The 15,960-nt window shown below is 42.2% G+C and overlaps 1 protein-coding gene across 2 annotated transcripts; it reads right to left on the reverse strand.

Moving 5' to 3' along the window:
- Positions 1-284: 284 nt before the first annotated feature.
- On the reverse strand, positions 285-12,507 carry myoz1b (myozenin 1b). Of its 2 annotated transcripts, none has more exons than XM_083994744.1 (6): positions 12,334-12,507; positions 8,310-8,396; positions 3,457-3,623; positions 3,299-3,365; positions 3,014-3,197; positions 285-925 (listed from the first exon to the last, which is right to left on the reverse strand). In XM_083994744.1, exons 2-6 carry the CDS (start codon positions 8,392-8,394, stop codon positions 691-693), a joined length of 738 nt encoding a protein of 245 aa, XP_083850870.1. In that variant the 5' UTR covers positions 8,395-8,396; positions 12,334-12,507; the 3' UTR covers positions 285-690. The 2 variants fall into 2 exon arrangements, with proteins under 2 accessions (XP_083850870.1, XP_083850869.1); XM_083994743.1 differs by having other exon boundaries at positions 3,299-3,368.
- Between the last annotated feature and the right edge of the window lie 3,453 nt (positions 12,508-15,960).

A 15,960-nucleotide genomic window follows, 5' to 3' on the forward strand; every position in this document is an offset into this window, starting at 1 on the left:
AATATATTTTAATGACATCTTTGCCTTTATTTGATAATGCAATAAAGATGGGAAAGACGAGAGTGTGATGACGTGCAATGACATGAGTCCCAACTGGAATCATAGATGTTATATAATATGCACTCTCAGCCTCTCAGATACCAGGAGAAGCCTTTTGCTGTAAGATTTTGAACTCAACTTCTTACAAAAATTAATGATGCCCTGAGGAAACAGACAAGATTTTTCTTATAATTAGATATTTCTCCAGGATTAGCACATGAGAAGCAGTCAGGCATTGTGTAAAGGGGAACTTTATTGCATAAATACATAGTTTTAAGAGTGCAGCGTGCATATCTGTTTCTGTTCACACAGGTCTCACATTAGCTCACAGTATGCAAAATCATAGTAAGACTCATAAAGTTGAGTATGCAAAGGTAAGAAAGCACACGGGAGACCAGGGGAGACACTTTGTCCTTTTCCATAAGTCGTTTATACATTGTTTTTTGTTCTTTTTTTCATGCAATTACACTTCAACATGTGTTCATGGGAGCTTCAGCAGTTCTAACAGTGCATATGTTGTGTAATGTATGTGATGTAAATTTCTCTGCCTAACGCTCTCTCATGCATGTATGTGTTGATGAGTTCTAGTGCATGTATTTTTAACGTCTTTCTTTGTGTGTATCAGACTACATGTACTGCCTGCATGCATGTTCACAAGTCGTCTGTCTCTCCGTCGAAAGGCATGCTGTCCAGGTCCATGTGGATGTGCGAGTTGTCCTCGCTGCAGATCCAGCCGATGGGCGTGCGGTTGAACGAGGGACGTGAACGCATGTCGGCCTGCAGGTTGGGCACAGGCTCCGGCTCCTCGGCGGGGGCGTTGATCTCTGGGATCTCGAAGGTCAGCATCTTGGACGCCTTGTCGTAGCCGCCATATGGCAGCGCCATCCTGGGCAAGAGGAGGGGGGAAAAAAGAGAAAATCTGAGACACGAGCAAACAACAACTGTTGCTGTGCAGTGCTGCACAATAACATTCAACTTTCACCTCATGATGCAAGAACAAATGAAAGGACAGCAACACACTACTTTTAATAATCCTCCAGAAATTATTGCAAAATAAAGTCCAGCATGTTCTTCAAATTCAAATTCAAATTCAAAACAACTTTATTAATCCCACAAGGGGCAATTTCATTTTCGTTCTTGTATGTTTGCTTGGTTTTTCTGGTTGCACGTTTCTTAACCAAGAGCCAAGTGTCTACAGAGATATTAGCTGTATCATTATTGAATGACCTACCTCCATATCTCCGCTGTAGCAATCGGTATTTAAAAAGAAACTTGATTACATTGGAAGGAAACTGTTTTAATAGCCTTTTGTTAAGGTAATTGGTTCTCTCTTTAACTGTTTTGTGGGCGGGGGGAGGGTTTGTCATTGTTTTTTGTTTGTTTTGTTATGGATGATGGATTGATTGGATTCTGGTTATGTAGGTTTTTATATGTATATTGAATGCTAACATGTATGTTTTTGTATATTTCATGGGGAGCCCAGGATGCTACGGCATCAGTTAATGGGCATCCGCAATAAAATTAATAAAATAAAATAAATAAGCTAACAAAGACACCCAAATCACCAAAAAGAGACTGAAAACACAACACAAAGAGTTGCATCTTGAACCTAAATGGACACAAATCAGACACAAAATGACTACAAAGACACAAATCGACTATCAGTAACATCTCAGCATATTCGTGTGATGCTGCTTCCACCTGCAAAATGTTACCGAGGTCAGTTTGTGTCCCTGTCAGTCTGGGTGTCTTCCTCCTGTGCAGGAGTGCTCAGGGACCTTTTACAGGCTGGTTGTGTAGCCTATTGCTTATTCAGACCCATTACAGCTTCGCTTTCTGGGGTCCATGACAACTATCAACACCGTTACAACAGACGGGAGATTCAGGGTTCAAATAAGATTAAGATAATTACATCTGGAACATAATGTTGTCTCTGTGCTAAGAGTAATAGAAGATTTCTAAATGTGGTACAGTGTGTTTAGTCTGTATCACTGCTGAGTAAAGCCAAATAGAGAGAGAGAGAGGGAGAGCCAGGAAGGAAGTCACTTTTACTGCTGGTGAGACAGCAAACTGCTGGCGTCCGTCGTGATGTGGTGATATGAGAGCAGCTGAGAGAAACTGGTGCTGCAGTTTTAGTCTGTACATGTGTAATAATAGCTCTCTTATCTTAAATAGTGTGTTTACAGAGCACATGTTTTATCTGAACACTGTCATAAAGTCACTGTGTGTGTGCTGTACCTCAACTCAACTCAACTTTATTTATATATATAGCACTTTAAAAACAACCATAGCTGAAAACAAAGTGCTGTATACATAGAAGGCAATAAGGCAATAAAATAAATAAAACAGGAAATACCCAGTAGAATATTTGTTTCATTGTTTTTAAAAGCAATTAGAAACAATAAAACAATAATACAACTTTCATGCAGGGTTGAAAGCCAAGGGGTAAAAATGGGTTTTAAAGGGATAGTTCAACATTTTGGCAAATTGGCCCATTGCCATAATCCCTATAGTTTTAGGAGGTTTGTTACCTTTAATTGTCGGTGCAAGCTATTTTTAGAACGGCGGAACAGAGCCGCAAGCTGCTCAGAGCTAAGCTACGGAGGCTAATGGGATTTCTTGGTTTCCCTCATCAAACTCATCAAATACACAATCCAACAACTCCAAAACGCTCTCGTGGACAAGTTGTGACCTGCACATTCACCACGCTATGAGATAATAACGGACCGTTACGAGACTGAGTTGTTTTAGAGGTAAATTCATGCAAAACCGCTGATGCGCGTTCCCGTCAGGGGCAGTTTTCCAGCAAGCAGTCTCTGCATTTGCCTCGAAAATAACTCTGACGAGTAACGAACGTACTGCTATGACTATAGGGATTATGGCAATGGGCCAATTTGCCAAAATGTTGAACTATCCCTTTAAGACTAGTTTTAAAAATGGACAGTGAGGAGGCTCATTCCATGATTTAAAATACCTGTTGAAGCTTTTGTAATAAGGCATGTCTGGGTGGGCATAGACGGGTCCCGGCATGGCGGCCCTCATGGTGGCCGTCAGCTCCTCGTTGCCCTTCATGGCCCGTTCCCATGGGGACACGTAGGTGCGTACATAGTCCTTCCTCCTCTTCTCCTTCACCGCCTCATGATCCACTGTCTCCACCACTGAGACACGCAGGGTCGGAGGGAGAACAGACAAGAGTAAGAGCAAAATCTCACCCAACATGAACACACAGTGACAGTGTGCATATAAAAACGTGCATCACCCTCTTCTTTTGGCATCTCAGGCTTCGGTGGAACCGGAGGAGGGCACATTATCAGGTTCTCGAGGTTCTGCTGGCAGATAGGAAAGGACAATATAGTCTGATCAGCACATGTACAGTATATGAATACACAAAAACATAACATGCAGTCTTTCTCTCACCATGTTCTCTTTCGTCACGATGAACTTGTCGACTCTCTGCTGCCTCATCCTGAACATCTTGGAGCCCTTGTTGGAGAGCAGGGAGAGCTCCTCCAGCATCACGTCCTTGGGCGTCTTGATCTTGGTGCCCAGGTCGAGCTCGGAGGCCTCAGGGTCGGACTCATCATCTGAGAAGGGGACGGAAGGAGAACAGGATGAGGAGGACAAAATGAAGAGACTCTGAATATCAGGTAAGTGTGAAGGGAGGAGGAAGATGGAAGATGTTGGATGGAGGAAGATGTTCTTCCGTGTTTACAACATCATACATCCAATGGTTTACAACGATGAACGAACATCTTGCAGCAAATCTTGTGCATGCAAACATCAACAGAGCCACTGGGAGCTACCGCTACAACAAGGCTAAAAACTGAGATCAAATTCATTTTTTTCCGAACAACTTTTTCATGTTGCGGCTTCAGGACACTTGGATCAGTATGGACGAGCAGTATGGAGGTATCTGAATGTTTCATAGTGTGTGTTTTGGACGATTCAAAAGTGAACTCTATCTGCCGCCATTATATGAAAATCCGTTGCCAGCCGGACCCCCCCTGGAACTCCAAAAGTGTTTTGATAACTCAGAAAGTTCTCCAAACCCTTCCTTGGCATGATGGTGAGTAGGCAATTGGTGAATTATTGATTTTCGGTGAAGTATCCCTTTAACCCATCAGGGCTAATACCTGTGGAGCCTCCATGGAAACTGTGGACAAAATTAGCTGATCCCTCTTCATGCCCATGTGGACAAAGATACAAGGCCTAGACATGGGTCCTGAGCAACTCACCAAGTTGGGCCCGAACCAACTTGAAACCCATTTGGGCAAACACAGGTGAGGCCACCATGGAAACTGCAGACAAACCCACTTGGGACCCTTATCTGCAGCCCAGATTTAGCCCTTATGGACCTGACATACACACTGGCTGGGATATAGTATGTGTGTTATTGTTGTTAATTATTGTTCATTATCTAATTAAATACATAACAAAAAACTAACTAGGATTAAACATTTGATGCAAAAATATAATACATTTACTAACTTTTAATTGAATGTATGCATATATACAGATTTATTTCAGATTTGATGTAAGATTCAGAAATAGTTTGTCTTGCAGAGAATTAAATAACAGAAGACTGATGCCCACTCTTTATGTTTTAAGGAAACCATCACCATTTTTTAGAAACCAGCACCTCTGAAACTCACTGGTAAAGATGTTGTAATTAGATAGTGTTAAAATAACAAGTGGTGTTTTGTTTGAACTGAGCTTCATACTGAAGGGACATGACTGATAGTGATCTCCTTATCTCACTGTGTGCAAAGAGAGAAAATGAACATTATGTTGTAAAATGTCAAACTATTCCTTAAAAAGAACTGTATTATGCATCAACATTAAACAGACATTTTTAACATTTCCTCATAAACAACTGTATTTATTTGAAATAAAATAAACCTGGCTTCGGGGTTTTTTTTTCCCCTGGTGATTTATTCTTGTGCGGATGAACCACTTCTGAGCATTTTCTGTTATTAAAATCATAGATTCAGAGGATGGTGCAGCTTTGGCAGAGGCAGCGCTCTCCCTCAGCGGAGCTCTCTCTTGTCAGCTACACCCATTTGGCAAATTAAAAGGTGGGTTTACAATCCAAAACATGTCTGATATTGAATCAGGGACGTATAAGACTGTAAAGGGCGTAATTTTATCCTCTGGCTCCCATACCGTACTTGTCGTGATGAATTACAGTAGAAACCTGTTGAGGGTGTGTGTGTGTGTGTGGGAGAGGGGACCAGGGGGAGATGTAGGCGTTACTAGGCCAAAGCAATATAAGAAAAAGGGGCACTAGGGGATGTGACAACAGGTTTTCTGGTAGAACTGTTTATGGAGGGAAATCCTTATCCTTAACACACTGCCTCCTCTTCTTCCTCCTCCTCCTCCTCCTCCTCCTCCTCCTCTCTTGCAGTGATGGAGAGATCTGATGGATTTTACGGCTCCTCAGAGCTCCTCATAAAACACTCTTCTCATCCACCTCATACACTCTGATATCACTCATAACACCTGGAGTCCCGCCATAAACCAACACACGCGCACACACACACACACACACACACACACATACTCTTGCGCACGCACATCTATAAAGCAGAGAGTTGGCATTGCAATGCAGAGAGCTGTTAGCAGTACCTCATAAATCAGACTTGTGCAAGTGGGTGTGTGTGTATGTGTGTGTGTGTGTGTGTGTGTGTGTGTGTGTGTGTGTGTGTGTGTGTGTGTGTGTGTGTGTGTGTGTGTGTGTGTGTGTGTGTGTGTATGTAAGAGAGAGAGAGAGAGAGAATAATTGAGGCTGCTGAGCAGAGCGAACTCTCCCATGGGGATATTGATTAGGGTGTTAATTCAGGAGAATGTGAAACTGGAGCTGGCTGCTGACCGGGAGGAAAGTGGACAGACTGACAGAGGCAGGGGGTGGACGGACGGACGGACAGATGGACGACATACAGAGGGACAGAAGCGTGGGACACACTGTCGGAGCGACACTCACACACACAGTAGCGGCGGGGTTGGGGTGGGATGATGGATAGATGAGTGGGCATTAACTGGAGCAAAATAGGGGATAAGCGGGATAAGCTCCTGAGTGAGTGACTGACTGACCGAAAACAAACTGCTGGAAAGATACAGATGTGGCTACAGATGTGACAGCAGAAGGAGAAGTAGAGAAAACAGCAAAGGACACAAACAGGAAAGACATCAACAGATTGTTCAGTGACTGGTACGAGCATGAGCACAGACACAGAGGATTGCGTGCTAGGAGATTGGCAGAGAGAGTATGTTGTTGGTGTTTTTAAAAGAACATATTATGCAACAAGTAAAGACCACTTCTGATTCTGAAAACATATTAAAATAAGTATGTATGGCCATGCTAAGAACCAGAGCAACAAATACGAACACTAATGCCTTTGTTGTCATTACACAAGTGCAACAAGAAAAAAAAAACTATATCCACACTCATACAATAAAATTATGTAGAAATATACACACATCTTACAAGATAAATGATAAGAGAAGGTGGTAGTGTGTACTCATTATTCAAATTATTTCACATTATTGACAATACAAAAGAGTTTTCTCGATATTACATCTGTTATTCCAGGACTTATAAAATATTATTGAACTCTGACCTGATGGTGGCGCTAAGGAGGAGGATGAAGGAGGCAGCTTTTGTTGAGTGGAGGAAGTTTGATGCAAGTTTCCTCTGGACTGGGAACAGTGAACATTTACAGAAGCTATAGCACTAAGAAAACTTAGCTCCCTTAAAGGGATAGTTCAACATTTTGGCAAATTGACCTATTGCCATAATCCCTATAGTTTTAGCAGCAGGTTCGTTACCTTTAATTGTCGGTGCAAGCTATTTTTAGAACGGCGGAGCAGAGCCGCGAGCTGCTCAGAGCTACGCTACGGAGGCTAATGGGATTTCTTGGTTTACTTCATCAAACTCATCAAATACACAATCCAACAACTCCAAAAAGCTCTGGTGGACAAGTTGTGACCTGCACATTCACCACGCTATGAGATAATAACAGAACGCTACGAGACAGAGTTGTCTTCTAGGTAAATTCATGCAAAAGAGCTGATGTTTCGAAAACAACTCTGTCTCATAGCGTTCTGTTATTATCTCATAGCGTGGTGAATGTGCAGGTCACAACTTCTCCACCAGAGCGTTTTGGAGTTGTTGGATTGTGTATTTGATTAGTTTGATGAGAGAAACCAAGAAATCCCATGAGCCTCCGTAGCATAGCTGAACTATCCCTTTAATGTTGTGAGGTCAAAAGTACAGTTTCCATCTGAAAACAAAGATTCTAAAGTTGTTCTGCAGCACAATAGTTGTATAAATGTAGTTTACATACTTATTTTTCTCTGCTGACTTTGCTTTTTATAGCTACACCAGCTGCATCACCATTTATAAATCCAGCCTGTATGTCAGTGTTTTTTGTTTTTTTCTCCTTTCAGAAACTTTAGGATCTAAACTGGAAATAAAAAAAATAACACTGTGTATTTGAACAATGTTCAGGCGCACGGCAAGAGTTTGAACAGATGGGCCGACTGGTGGGAGTGGCTGAGTGTTTCCTTCCAGGGGGTCTTTTTCCAGGCTGAGTCACACAGGCAGCGATTTTATTTTGGAAAACAAATAGACGAAGGAAGAACTTGGTGTTTAGCATGAGCACCTGTGTGGCCAACATAGTCCCAGATATAGAAGAGAAACAAAGAGGTATCCCTGTAGGTTTGCAGGTGTGAGTTAAATACCACAGTGTGTGAACTATTAATATTTACCACTATTGCTGTGAGTTGCGCTGATTCCTGTTCCTGTTACCACACGGCCTCGCACTGATATAGTGGCAGCAGAATCACAGTCTGGTATTTTGTGTTTCCTCTAATGGTGACAGATTTGTTGCCGCTCTGCCATCTGATAATGAGCTGCAGCCCTCCAGGAGATGCCACATGGATGTCAGATATTGTGTTACTCCTTGGGTCTAATGTGTGTGTGTGTGTGTGTGTGTGTGTGTGTCTCTATTAAATCGTAACATCATAAGACCACATGCAGCGATCCACACTCGCTCAGTTCAACTTACAGACACAGATCGTGCAGATAGCAGACACCAGAGAGCAAAACTTGTGATCGGATTTGACATTTACTGAGCTGGATAATCAGATCACAGGGGACGTGAGGGAAGGTCTCCCAGGAAAGATGGAGGACGGAGAATGTTTCAAGTTTTCATGCTGCATATGTGAAACTGCTGTGCGTGTGTGTAGGTGTGTGTGTGTGTGTGTTTTACCGTTCTGGCTGACGTTGGACAGGTCAGTGATGATCTTGTTGGCCTTCTTCCTCCTGTTAGAGGGGGCGGGAGTTGTGAGAGGCATGGCTGTAGGACAGAACAAGAGAAATGAGGACTTTATCATCATCATCATCGTCATCTTCAAAAATAACTGTTCCTAACTTTCATATTAAATAATACAGATCTTAGTTTCAAAAAGTAAACACACAGGCTACAGGTTTCTATCCTCCAAATGTACTGTAAGACGGCAATACAAAGTAGAAAAGGTCCATGCAGAACATTTGAGACTGCCAATGGGAATCAAACCCATGCACGACCTTATCATCATCAGGAAGCACTCGTTGCGAATCCAACAGACACATGATCATCTCTCTCTCTCTCTGAACACTGACATGTACTGTAGGAGCTGTCAACCTGTCTGTGTTTATTGGTGTGAGTGTGTGTGGAGAGTCAGAGGAGTCCCTGATTGACACTATACCATGGTCTTGGTGAATACTCGATTCTGATTGGCTGCCGGTTGTCCATTAAAAAGTGATAATGGACACCTATAAAGACGTTCCGGTCAAATTGCCTGATTACTTTATTTTTATATATATCGCCGACGAGAGATATTAACTAGTCTGCTCAGCCGCTTATTGGGAAAACGTATGATTTTAACAGTAAAAACAACATTAAAGTATTAATAATTGATTTAATATTTGTTTATTTCGTAAGTGACCATAGTATACAGTAAGCGGGATAATGCCCTTCGAGGTGTCCGATTATCAGCAGGGCCTTTGCTAGGAATTCTGGGCCCCCTGAAAGAATACTTAGTGGGCTCCTGCCCCCTGACTTTTCCACTTTTTTTCTTAGACTACATACGTATTATCATTTTTTATGTAGCCTACTTTGTTTTGATGCTAATGCAGCATTACTATGAGCGTTAGCTTCCGCAAAGTCCATTAATTTCTGATAATGGACACCTCGTTGGGCATTATCCCATACATAACTCAGTGGGTAAAATGTGGATTTGGAAGCTGTGGGTTTGAATCCCAGTCATGGTGAGTATGATGCAGAAGAAGACCTTGTTTTCCTTATAATGAATAGATGTGAAAAGTATTTTCTGTAATCACACCGAATTGTGTTTTGTGTCATTATTAGTAAGTATCAGGAAGCGTAATGTAAGAGATAATAGCGTTTTGGAGCTGAGGGCTGAACACATCAACACTAAATGACTTTGGATTGGGAGGCTGGGTTCGAATCCCAGTCAGGGCAAGTGTGTGGCAAGAGCAAGAAGAAGAAGAAGAAGAAGAGTCCTTCTCAGAAAGCAGGAGACGGTGTGGCCTTGGGCTCGGCCATGCATGAGTTTTAATTACATAGACATTACACAGTAATTACACATGAATAGTTTAAAACTCGCTTGACCCTGAAATATTTTGGTGCTCTGATGAGCAGAAGCTGGAGTGGTTGTTTAATTTCAGTGTGTTTAAGTCTGTTAGTTTTATTTCTAAAGCCTTGAAAAGAAAACAGGAAAATTTGTTTAATTAATTTCTGATGATTTCCTCTGAACCTTGGTGTTGTTTTCCTTTTCTTTTTTGGGGGGGATAATGGTTTTGAACTCCTGTTTGTTTTCTTATTTCTTTGATGTATTGATGATGTACTCTGGTCCCGGTTTGTTTTCTTGGTGTCTTATAAGCCCATACAGGCTAGTATGCATGACAGAATAATAAAAGTAATTAATTCATTCATGATTTGCATTAGAGGGAATAAACTTAATAGATCCAAACAACATATTACAATGTTTTCACGGTATATAAAGTCAGTTCAGGGCTTAGTGTGATGCTGATCCTGAAAGAAGGGCTGCATATTTACAGATACACAGAGAGATGTGACGTTAAAACAAACAAACTGAGGAAATGAAGCAAACAAACCTTGAGCTAATCAAAATGTGGCATGATGACAATGCTCTGCAGACCTGCACAAAGCGGGACACCCATGGTCACCGTAACAGCAGAGCATTTTTTGCATTATTTTGGTTCGGTGTCTTGGATTTACAACCTTTATCTTTTACAGTTTGATTCAATCTCAGGAACTCAGTTTTATCCTGTTTTCCGATGAGGCCGCTCTCCACGTCCGGCCCAGCTATCAACAGGTTCAGCAGCTGCAGGATAAACTCCAGCTGCTGAACCTGGTGAAGTGTTTATCATGTAGGCTTAGTCCTAATTTGTAGCGGCCATGGGTTCATATCTGACGTATGGCCCTCTGCATATCGCCCCCTCCTCTGTTTCTCTCGCTGATTTTCCTGTTACTCTCTTTCTCAGTGGTCGGTGGCGACCAAAAACAGAGATAAAAGCAGAAGGAATATTGGATTATCACGTGTCAGGTGACAGTAACATGACTAAAAGGTGTTACATGATAGATGCAGATAGATAGTGCAACAAATTATCTGATGGATGAATCAACAAAACAGGATTTCAACACTACTGGTTCCTTGACCTTTAGATGTGCTCTACCAATAAATTGACTTGAATTGATCATGCACACTGTAAGAGTGGCCTAATCAGATATTAATAATTATTGCCTAAACGCTAATTTGGTCTGTCTGGCGTCTAGCATGAGAGCAGGACAAAATTAGCAACAAGACACTGACAGGCAGTGAAATGTGATACAACAAAAGTGTGAAACCTATCCATAACATTTAAAGAGGAAAGGGGGTGGGGGGGGTACGAATTGATTTGTACGATATATTTGTGTGTTAAGAAGTTGCACAGCCCCCAAACAGGTCCCGCTGCAACACTCACTAGGTTCCCTAATTAAGTTGAGCACACTTTTTAGCATAGTGTATCGTCCCCCACATGCCCCAGAGGAAACTAATTCCCGGTGGCAGCTCACGTCTCTCTTGACTAACCACTCAGATGGGAGCAGGCAGTATGTCGCTGTCTATTGCATAGGTCAAAAGCAATTATGTAAGGCTGGAGGTGAGTCCCAGCACAAGAGGAAAAAAAAAAGCTAGAGAGGCCGTCTTCAGGGAGACAGTTAATGTAATTGCTTTTCATCCGCTGTAATTGAAGCTCATTTCCTAGGCCGGGGATTCGGTCCTGTGTGAGCTATTTTTATGAACCCATGTTCAATACCTCTGCAATGAGCGGGACTGTCACCTGCATGGGACGCACTCACAAATGCATGAGCACACTCACACAGAGAGAGATTTGCCCTCAAATAGCTTCTCTCCTGTGATTAATTGTGAGTACATCGCTGGAGATTACAGGTGTTTTTCGGGCAGCGCCGTGGGGGGAAATTCAACATTGAAAGGAAGGGAAGGAAGGGAGCTGCATGCGCTGATGGCTACTACTACGAGGAGCCGTGTTGCAAACGGGGCCTGGGTCCTGTTACCGTCCCTCCTCTGAGTGAAGAGGCGCTCCTGTCCCCCCACAACCAGCCTGTTTTAGCTCCAGATAAATCTCCAGGGGACAGCTGGGGAGGAAGGGCATCAGTAAGCACATTCCCGAATGCACGCATACATCCATCCCCGTGGACTAAAAACTCCACCGCACAGGGCCACATTCCTCACCTACCACAGAGTTAGGTAAGAAGTGGTAGAAGAGGAGGGAAGTCGTCCACCATCTGTCTTTCAGGCTCAAGAATGGATTTAATTTATAATTAAATGAACTGTTTATTCAAGAAATTATCAATCTGTGAGATAGCTAACAAACTATATATCACACACTGTGAACTAAAGCTGTTCTTGGACAATTACTGTGTCAAAATAACAGCCCAGTCTGCAGAGCATCTGCTTCTGATTCCTTCATTCATTCATTAATCCATTACAGAGGCGACCACATGGCGCCAAAAATCTGCCGAGCCACAGGCATCAAACTCATCTGATAAGTGGCGTCTTCGCCTCGAAGAGGATACAGAATTATTTGACAAGTCAGTGACCATCAGCGCCAGATAATCCACAAACACTTGAGGCATGTGTGAAGGGTTTATTATTCTCCAAGTTCTCTCCGTGCCATCACGCATGTTCGGTTGTCAGCTGTCTTACCTAAGGCCCAGGTATCCACAGGTCAGACACGGGTCCCAGAAGAGGAATATAGATCCCAGGTATAGATTTGTGTCCCGCAGGTTCGTGTGGTACTGCCTGCCCTCCTCTTCGCCCCAGAGAGAGTGAAACCCTATCAGCAGGGCTGCTGCAGTGCTATGGCCTAGGCCTGGTGGGTGGGTGGGTGGGGTGGGGTGGATTGAGTAGGGGGGCAAAGAGGGAGGTGGGCGTGGGGTTTCAGGATCACAAGTTGATAGGATGAGTGATGAGAGCAAATTCATTTCATTCATCAACTTCATTTGTCAAAAAAAAACATATAATGAAAGCAACTGTTGCACTTTTGTCTCATTAATCTGCATCCTCTCTTGAAATAGCCTACAGATGAATAACATTCATTGAATACTAATATTTAAAGGGATAGTTCAACATTTTGGCAAATTGGCCCATTGCCATAATCCCTATAGTCATAGCAGTAGGTTTGTTACCTTTAATTGTTGATGCAAGCTATTTTTAGAACAGCGGAGCAGAGCGGCAAACTGCTCAGAGCTACACTATGGAGGCTAATGGGATTTCTTGGTTTCCCTCATCAAACTCATCAAATACACAATCCAACAACTCCAAAACGCTCTGGTGGAAAACAACTCCGTCTTGTAACGTTCTGTTATTATCTCATAGCGTGGTGAATGTGCAGGTCACAACTTGTCCACCAGAGTGTTTTGGAGTTGTTGGATTGTGTATTTGCTCTGAACAGCTCACGGCTCTGCTCCGCCGTTCTAAAAATAGCTTGCACAGACAATTAAAGGTAACGAACCTACTCCTAAAACTATAGGGATTATGGCAATGAGCCAATTTGCCAAAATGTTGAACAATCCCTTTATATTTTTTTTTTTATATTTATAATGATTGATTTTAGATTTATAATGCTTGATATAGAATTAAGGGTCAACCAGAGACTCAAAGTCATTTTCACTCAGACTTTACTGAAGTTAAACAATGTAGTGACTAAACTTTGTTGAGCCTTTATGGGACACAGTGTGTTGTCTTTCCTTTTTCTTGACAGGACGTTTATTAAACTAGATCAAAATCTTCTGAAGGGTTTGTAACGATGACCCTAAACCTCAGCGTTGACTCATATTTCTATTATTGGTCCCCAGTTGTTGGTGAATTCCTTCAGTTTATTGAACTCCAGGAATCTGTTTTCCCGCCACGATCCAACCACGAGGGAACGTGACAGACAAGAAGGGAAAACAGAAAATATCTCACCAGCAGTTCCCTTCTTCCCCCGTCACTTTGTATGAGCCTGAGGGTGTTTCTGCTGCTGTTGGTGTTTTCCTCCTCCTCCTCCTTGTACATCCTGCTGCACCTGAGAAACCTGTGGGAATGATTAGCAGCTTCATGTCGCCTGGGATGTGTTACACCTGTGTCATCATGTCAGTGGGTTCCTCTTTGAGTCTGTACTTTTTAAGTTTCAACCAAGTTTGTCATGAATTTGTTCATAAAACTTGAAAAATGTGAATTTTAACATGAAAAAATGAAAATTTTATGAATCTTAAAGACATGAACGACTGCACCGGAGTTTATGACAATCCATCCAATGATGTGGATTTATTATAAAAACTCTTTTCCAAAATATTAAAAAAAAAAAAAAAAAGATTGAACAAACCAAGACAGTAGGTGATCTAACCTGTCCCTAAACCCTGACCCTTGACCCCCAAACACTCGCATCTGTTGACCCAGAAACTCTGCTGCCTGTGTTGGAGGAGAGATCCTCTTTGGCAGAGCGGTGTTTCGGAGACAGGATGTACGAAGTATAGCACTTCCCCTCCGCCCACAACCACATTGTAAAAAAGCCATTAGAATTAAGAGTTTAGCACCGGGCCAAATAGCTGGAGATTATCAGCTCCAAAAATAGGTGAAATGAGCTGTGTGTGTGTGTGTGTGTGTGTGTGTGTGTGTGTGTGTGTGTGTGAGAGAGAGAGAGAGAGAGAGAGAGAGAGAGAGAGAGAGGGGGGGGGGGGGGCGATTATCAGAGATGGTAGAAGAGAGACAGAGCGAGGGGAACTGCAGAATGAATTTGGTGATATGGAGTTAAACGAGCCACTTCAGTCATTACTGTAAGTGCAGTTGCAGCTTTTTTATATTTCTAAAATCCTGTGACCCAGTTTGTTTAAAAAAAAAACATGAATGCTGCCTCACACAGGGATTTTTTTGTGTGTGTTGTGTGTGTTGTACCTTCCTTCCACTAGCGCAGCAGCTAAACTTACCAGCGGTCCTGAGCAGCAGGACTAAAGTTAGCGGCTAAAGTTAGCCCGCGTCTGTCACCTGATCCCAGTCAAGGGTCAAAGGTTAGATCCCTTTTCTGTGGGCATGGTTGGGTTTCACAGGTGGCTGCCGTTAAACTGCTCGCAAATGTAGGCCAACAACCTGACCAGGGGTTTTTCAACTACTCCGAACAGATATTGTAAAATAGAGGAAACTGCACATTGAATTATTATTTTTTAATCTCCTCATTCAGCTTTTTTTTTTTTTTTTTTTTTTTTTTTACCAAATATATTGTGTTTAATGCAGGAAAAATAAGTGAAAACCTTGTATATTTTCCCCTGATAGGTGTGTATAATATTACCTGCAATGTTATTGACATTTTACCAATGTAAAACATGTAATAAGGCAAGTGAAGAGGACCATAAGCTGTGTCTGGATGGCAGATCCTACAGTGCCTCCATGTGGTGAAGGCTTAAATTAACATAGCCTTGATGCCTAATAAACTATCGCTTTTGAGGACTGTGTATTTGATCTCTGCACTGCCTAAATCCTGAGGGAACAATTAAGCTGTTATTGAAGTCAGTAAATGCCTGAAAGGATAAAGAAAAAAGGACAAAAAACAAAAAGAAAACACTAATGGGAGGAGGGCTGGCGTGGTGTGGGAGCCGGTGGCGGCGACACGGGTGACAGGAAGAAACAGAGTGACAGCTGAGGTGAGTCATGTCTATTTTTATTCAGCCGCATGTCCCTGTGTAAAAGAATCACAGCTAAACAGACACGTTTATGCCTCCGTCTTGTTCCATATCAGCAGATCAGAAATCAAGTCTACTGTAAAAAGGCTTTTCTCTCGTCTTCGTTACAGCTGTGAAAAACTACAGAAAACAAAAGCACACACACACGCACACACACAAAAGAAAAGAAAGACACTCAGAGTCATCAAACACAAATCCTTAGACTATATATTCCAGAGTGGGGGATTTGTTAGTATTTCAAATAATAAATGATATGACGTTGGATGGCAACAGGTACTGCAGGATGTTTACAGATCGACTGTTTCTATTCTGTCACTTCATCAGTGCCTTTTCTATTTATCTTTATCTCCCATCCTCGACTTCTGCCTCATCTCTCTCACAACTGTCTTGTCTCTTCACATCCTCAAGTCTTCTTTTTTTATGTTTAACCTTAATCTTTTAATCGTTCAATACAATATTTACAGAACTTTATTCTCCCTTTTTCCCCCCCCCACCAGCATCTCATTTTTTTTCTCCTTTCAATCTGCAGTTGTTTTCCATGTTTTTCAGGTTTCCCACAGCACATTTCCTTTGTAAAACACAGTGATCCCTTTAACTAAAAACCAAATGCATAAGA

Source organism: Trachurus trachurus, assembly GCF_905171665.1.
Source record: "Trachurus trachurus genome assembly, chromosome: 19".
NCBI lineage: Eukaryota > Metazoa > Chordata > Actinopteri > Carangiformes > Carangidae > Trachurus > Trachurus trachurus.

Excerpts from the sequence above, each read along its gene's own strand:
- myoz1b (XM_083994743.1), bottom strand. The coding sequence starts at position 8,394 with ATGCCTCTCACAACTCCCGCCCCCTCTAACAGGAGGAAGAAGGCCAAC. Across the intron at positions 3,624-8,309 it reads GTCCAACGTCAGCCAGAACG|ATGATGAGTCCGACCCTGAG; the intron begins GTAAAACACACA and ends TCCCCTTCTCAG. Across the intron at positions 926-3,013 it reads TATTACAAAAGCTTCAACAG|GATGGCGCTGCCATATGGCG; the intron begins GTATTTTAAATC and ends CCTCTTGCCCAG.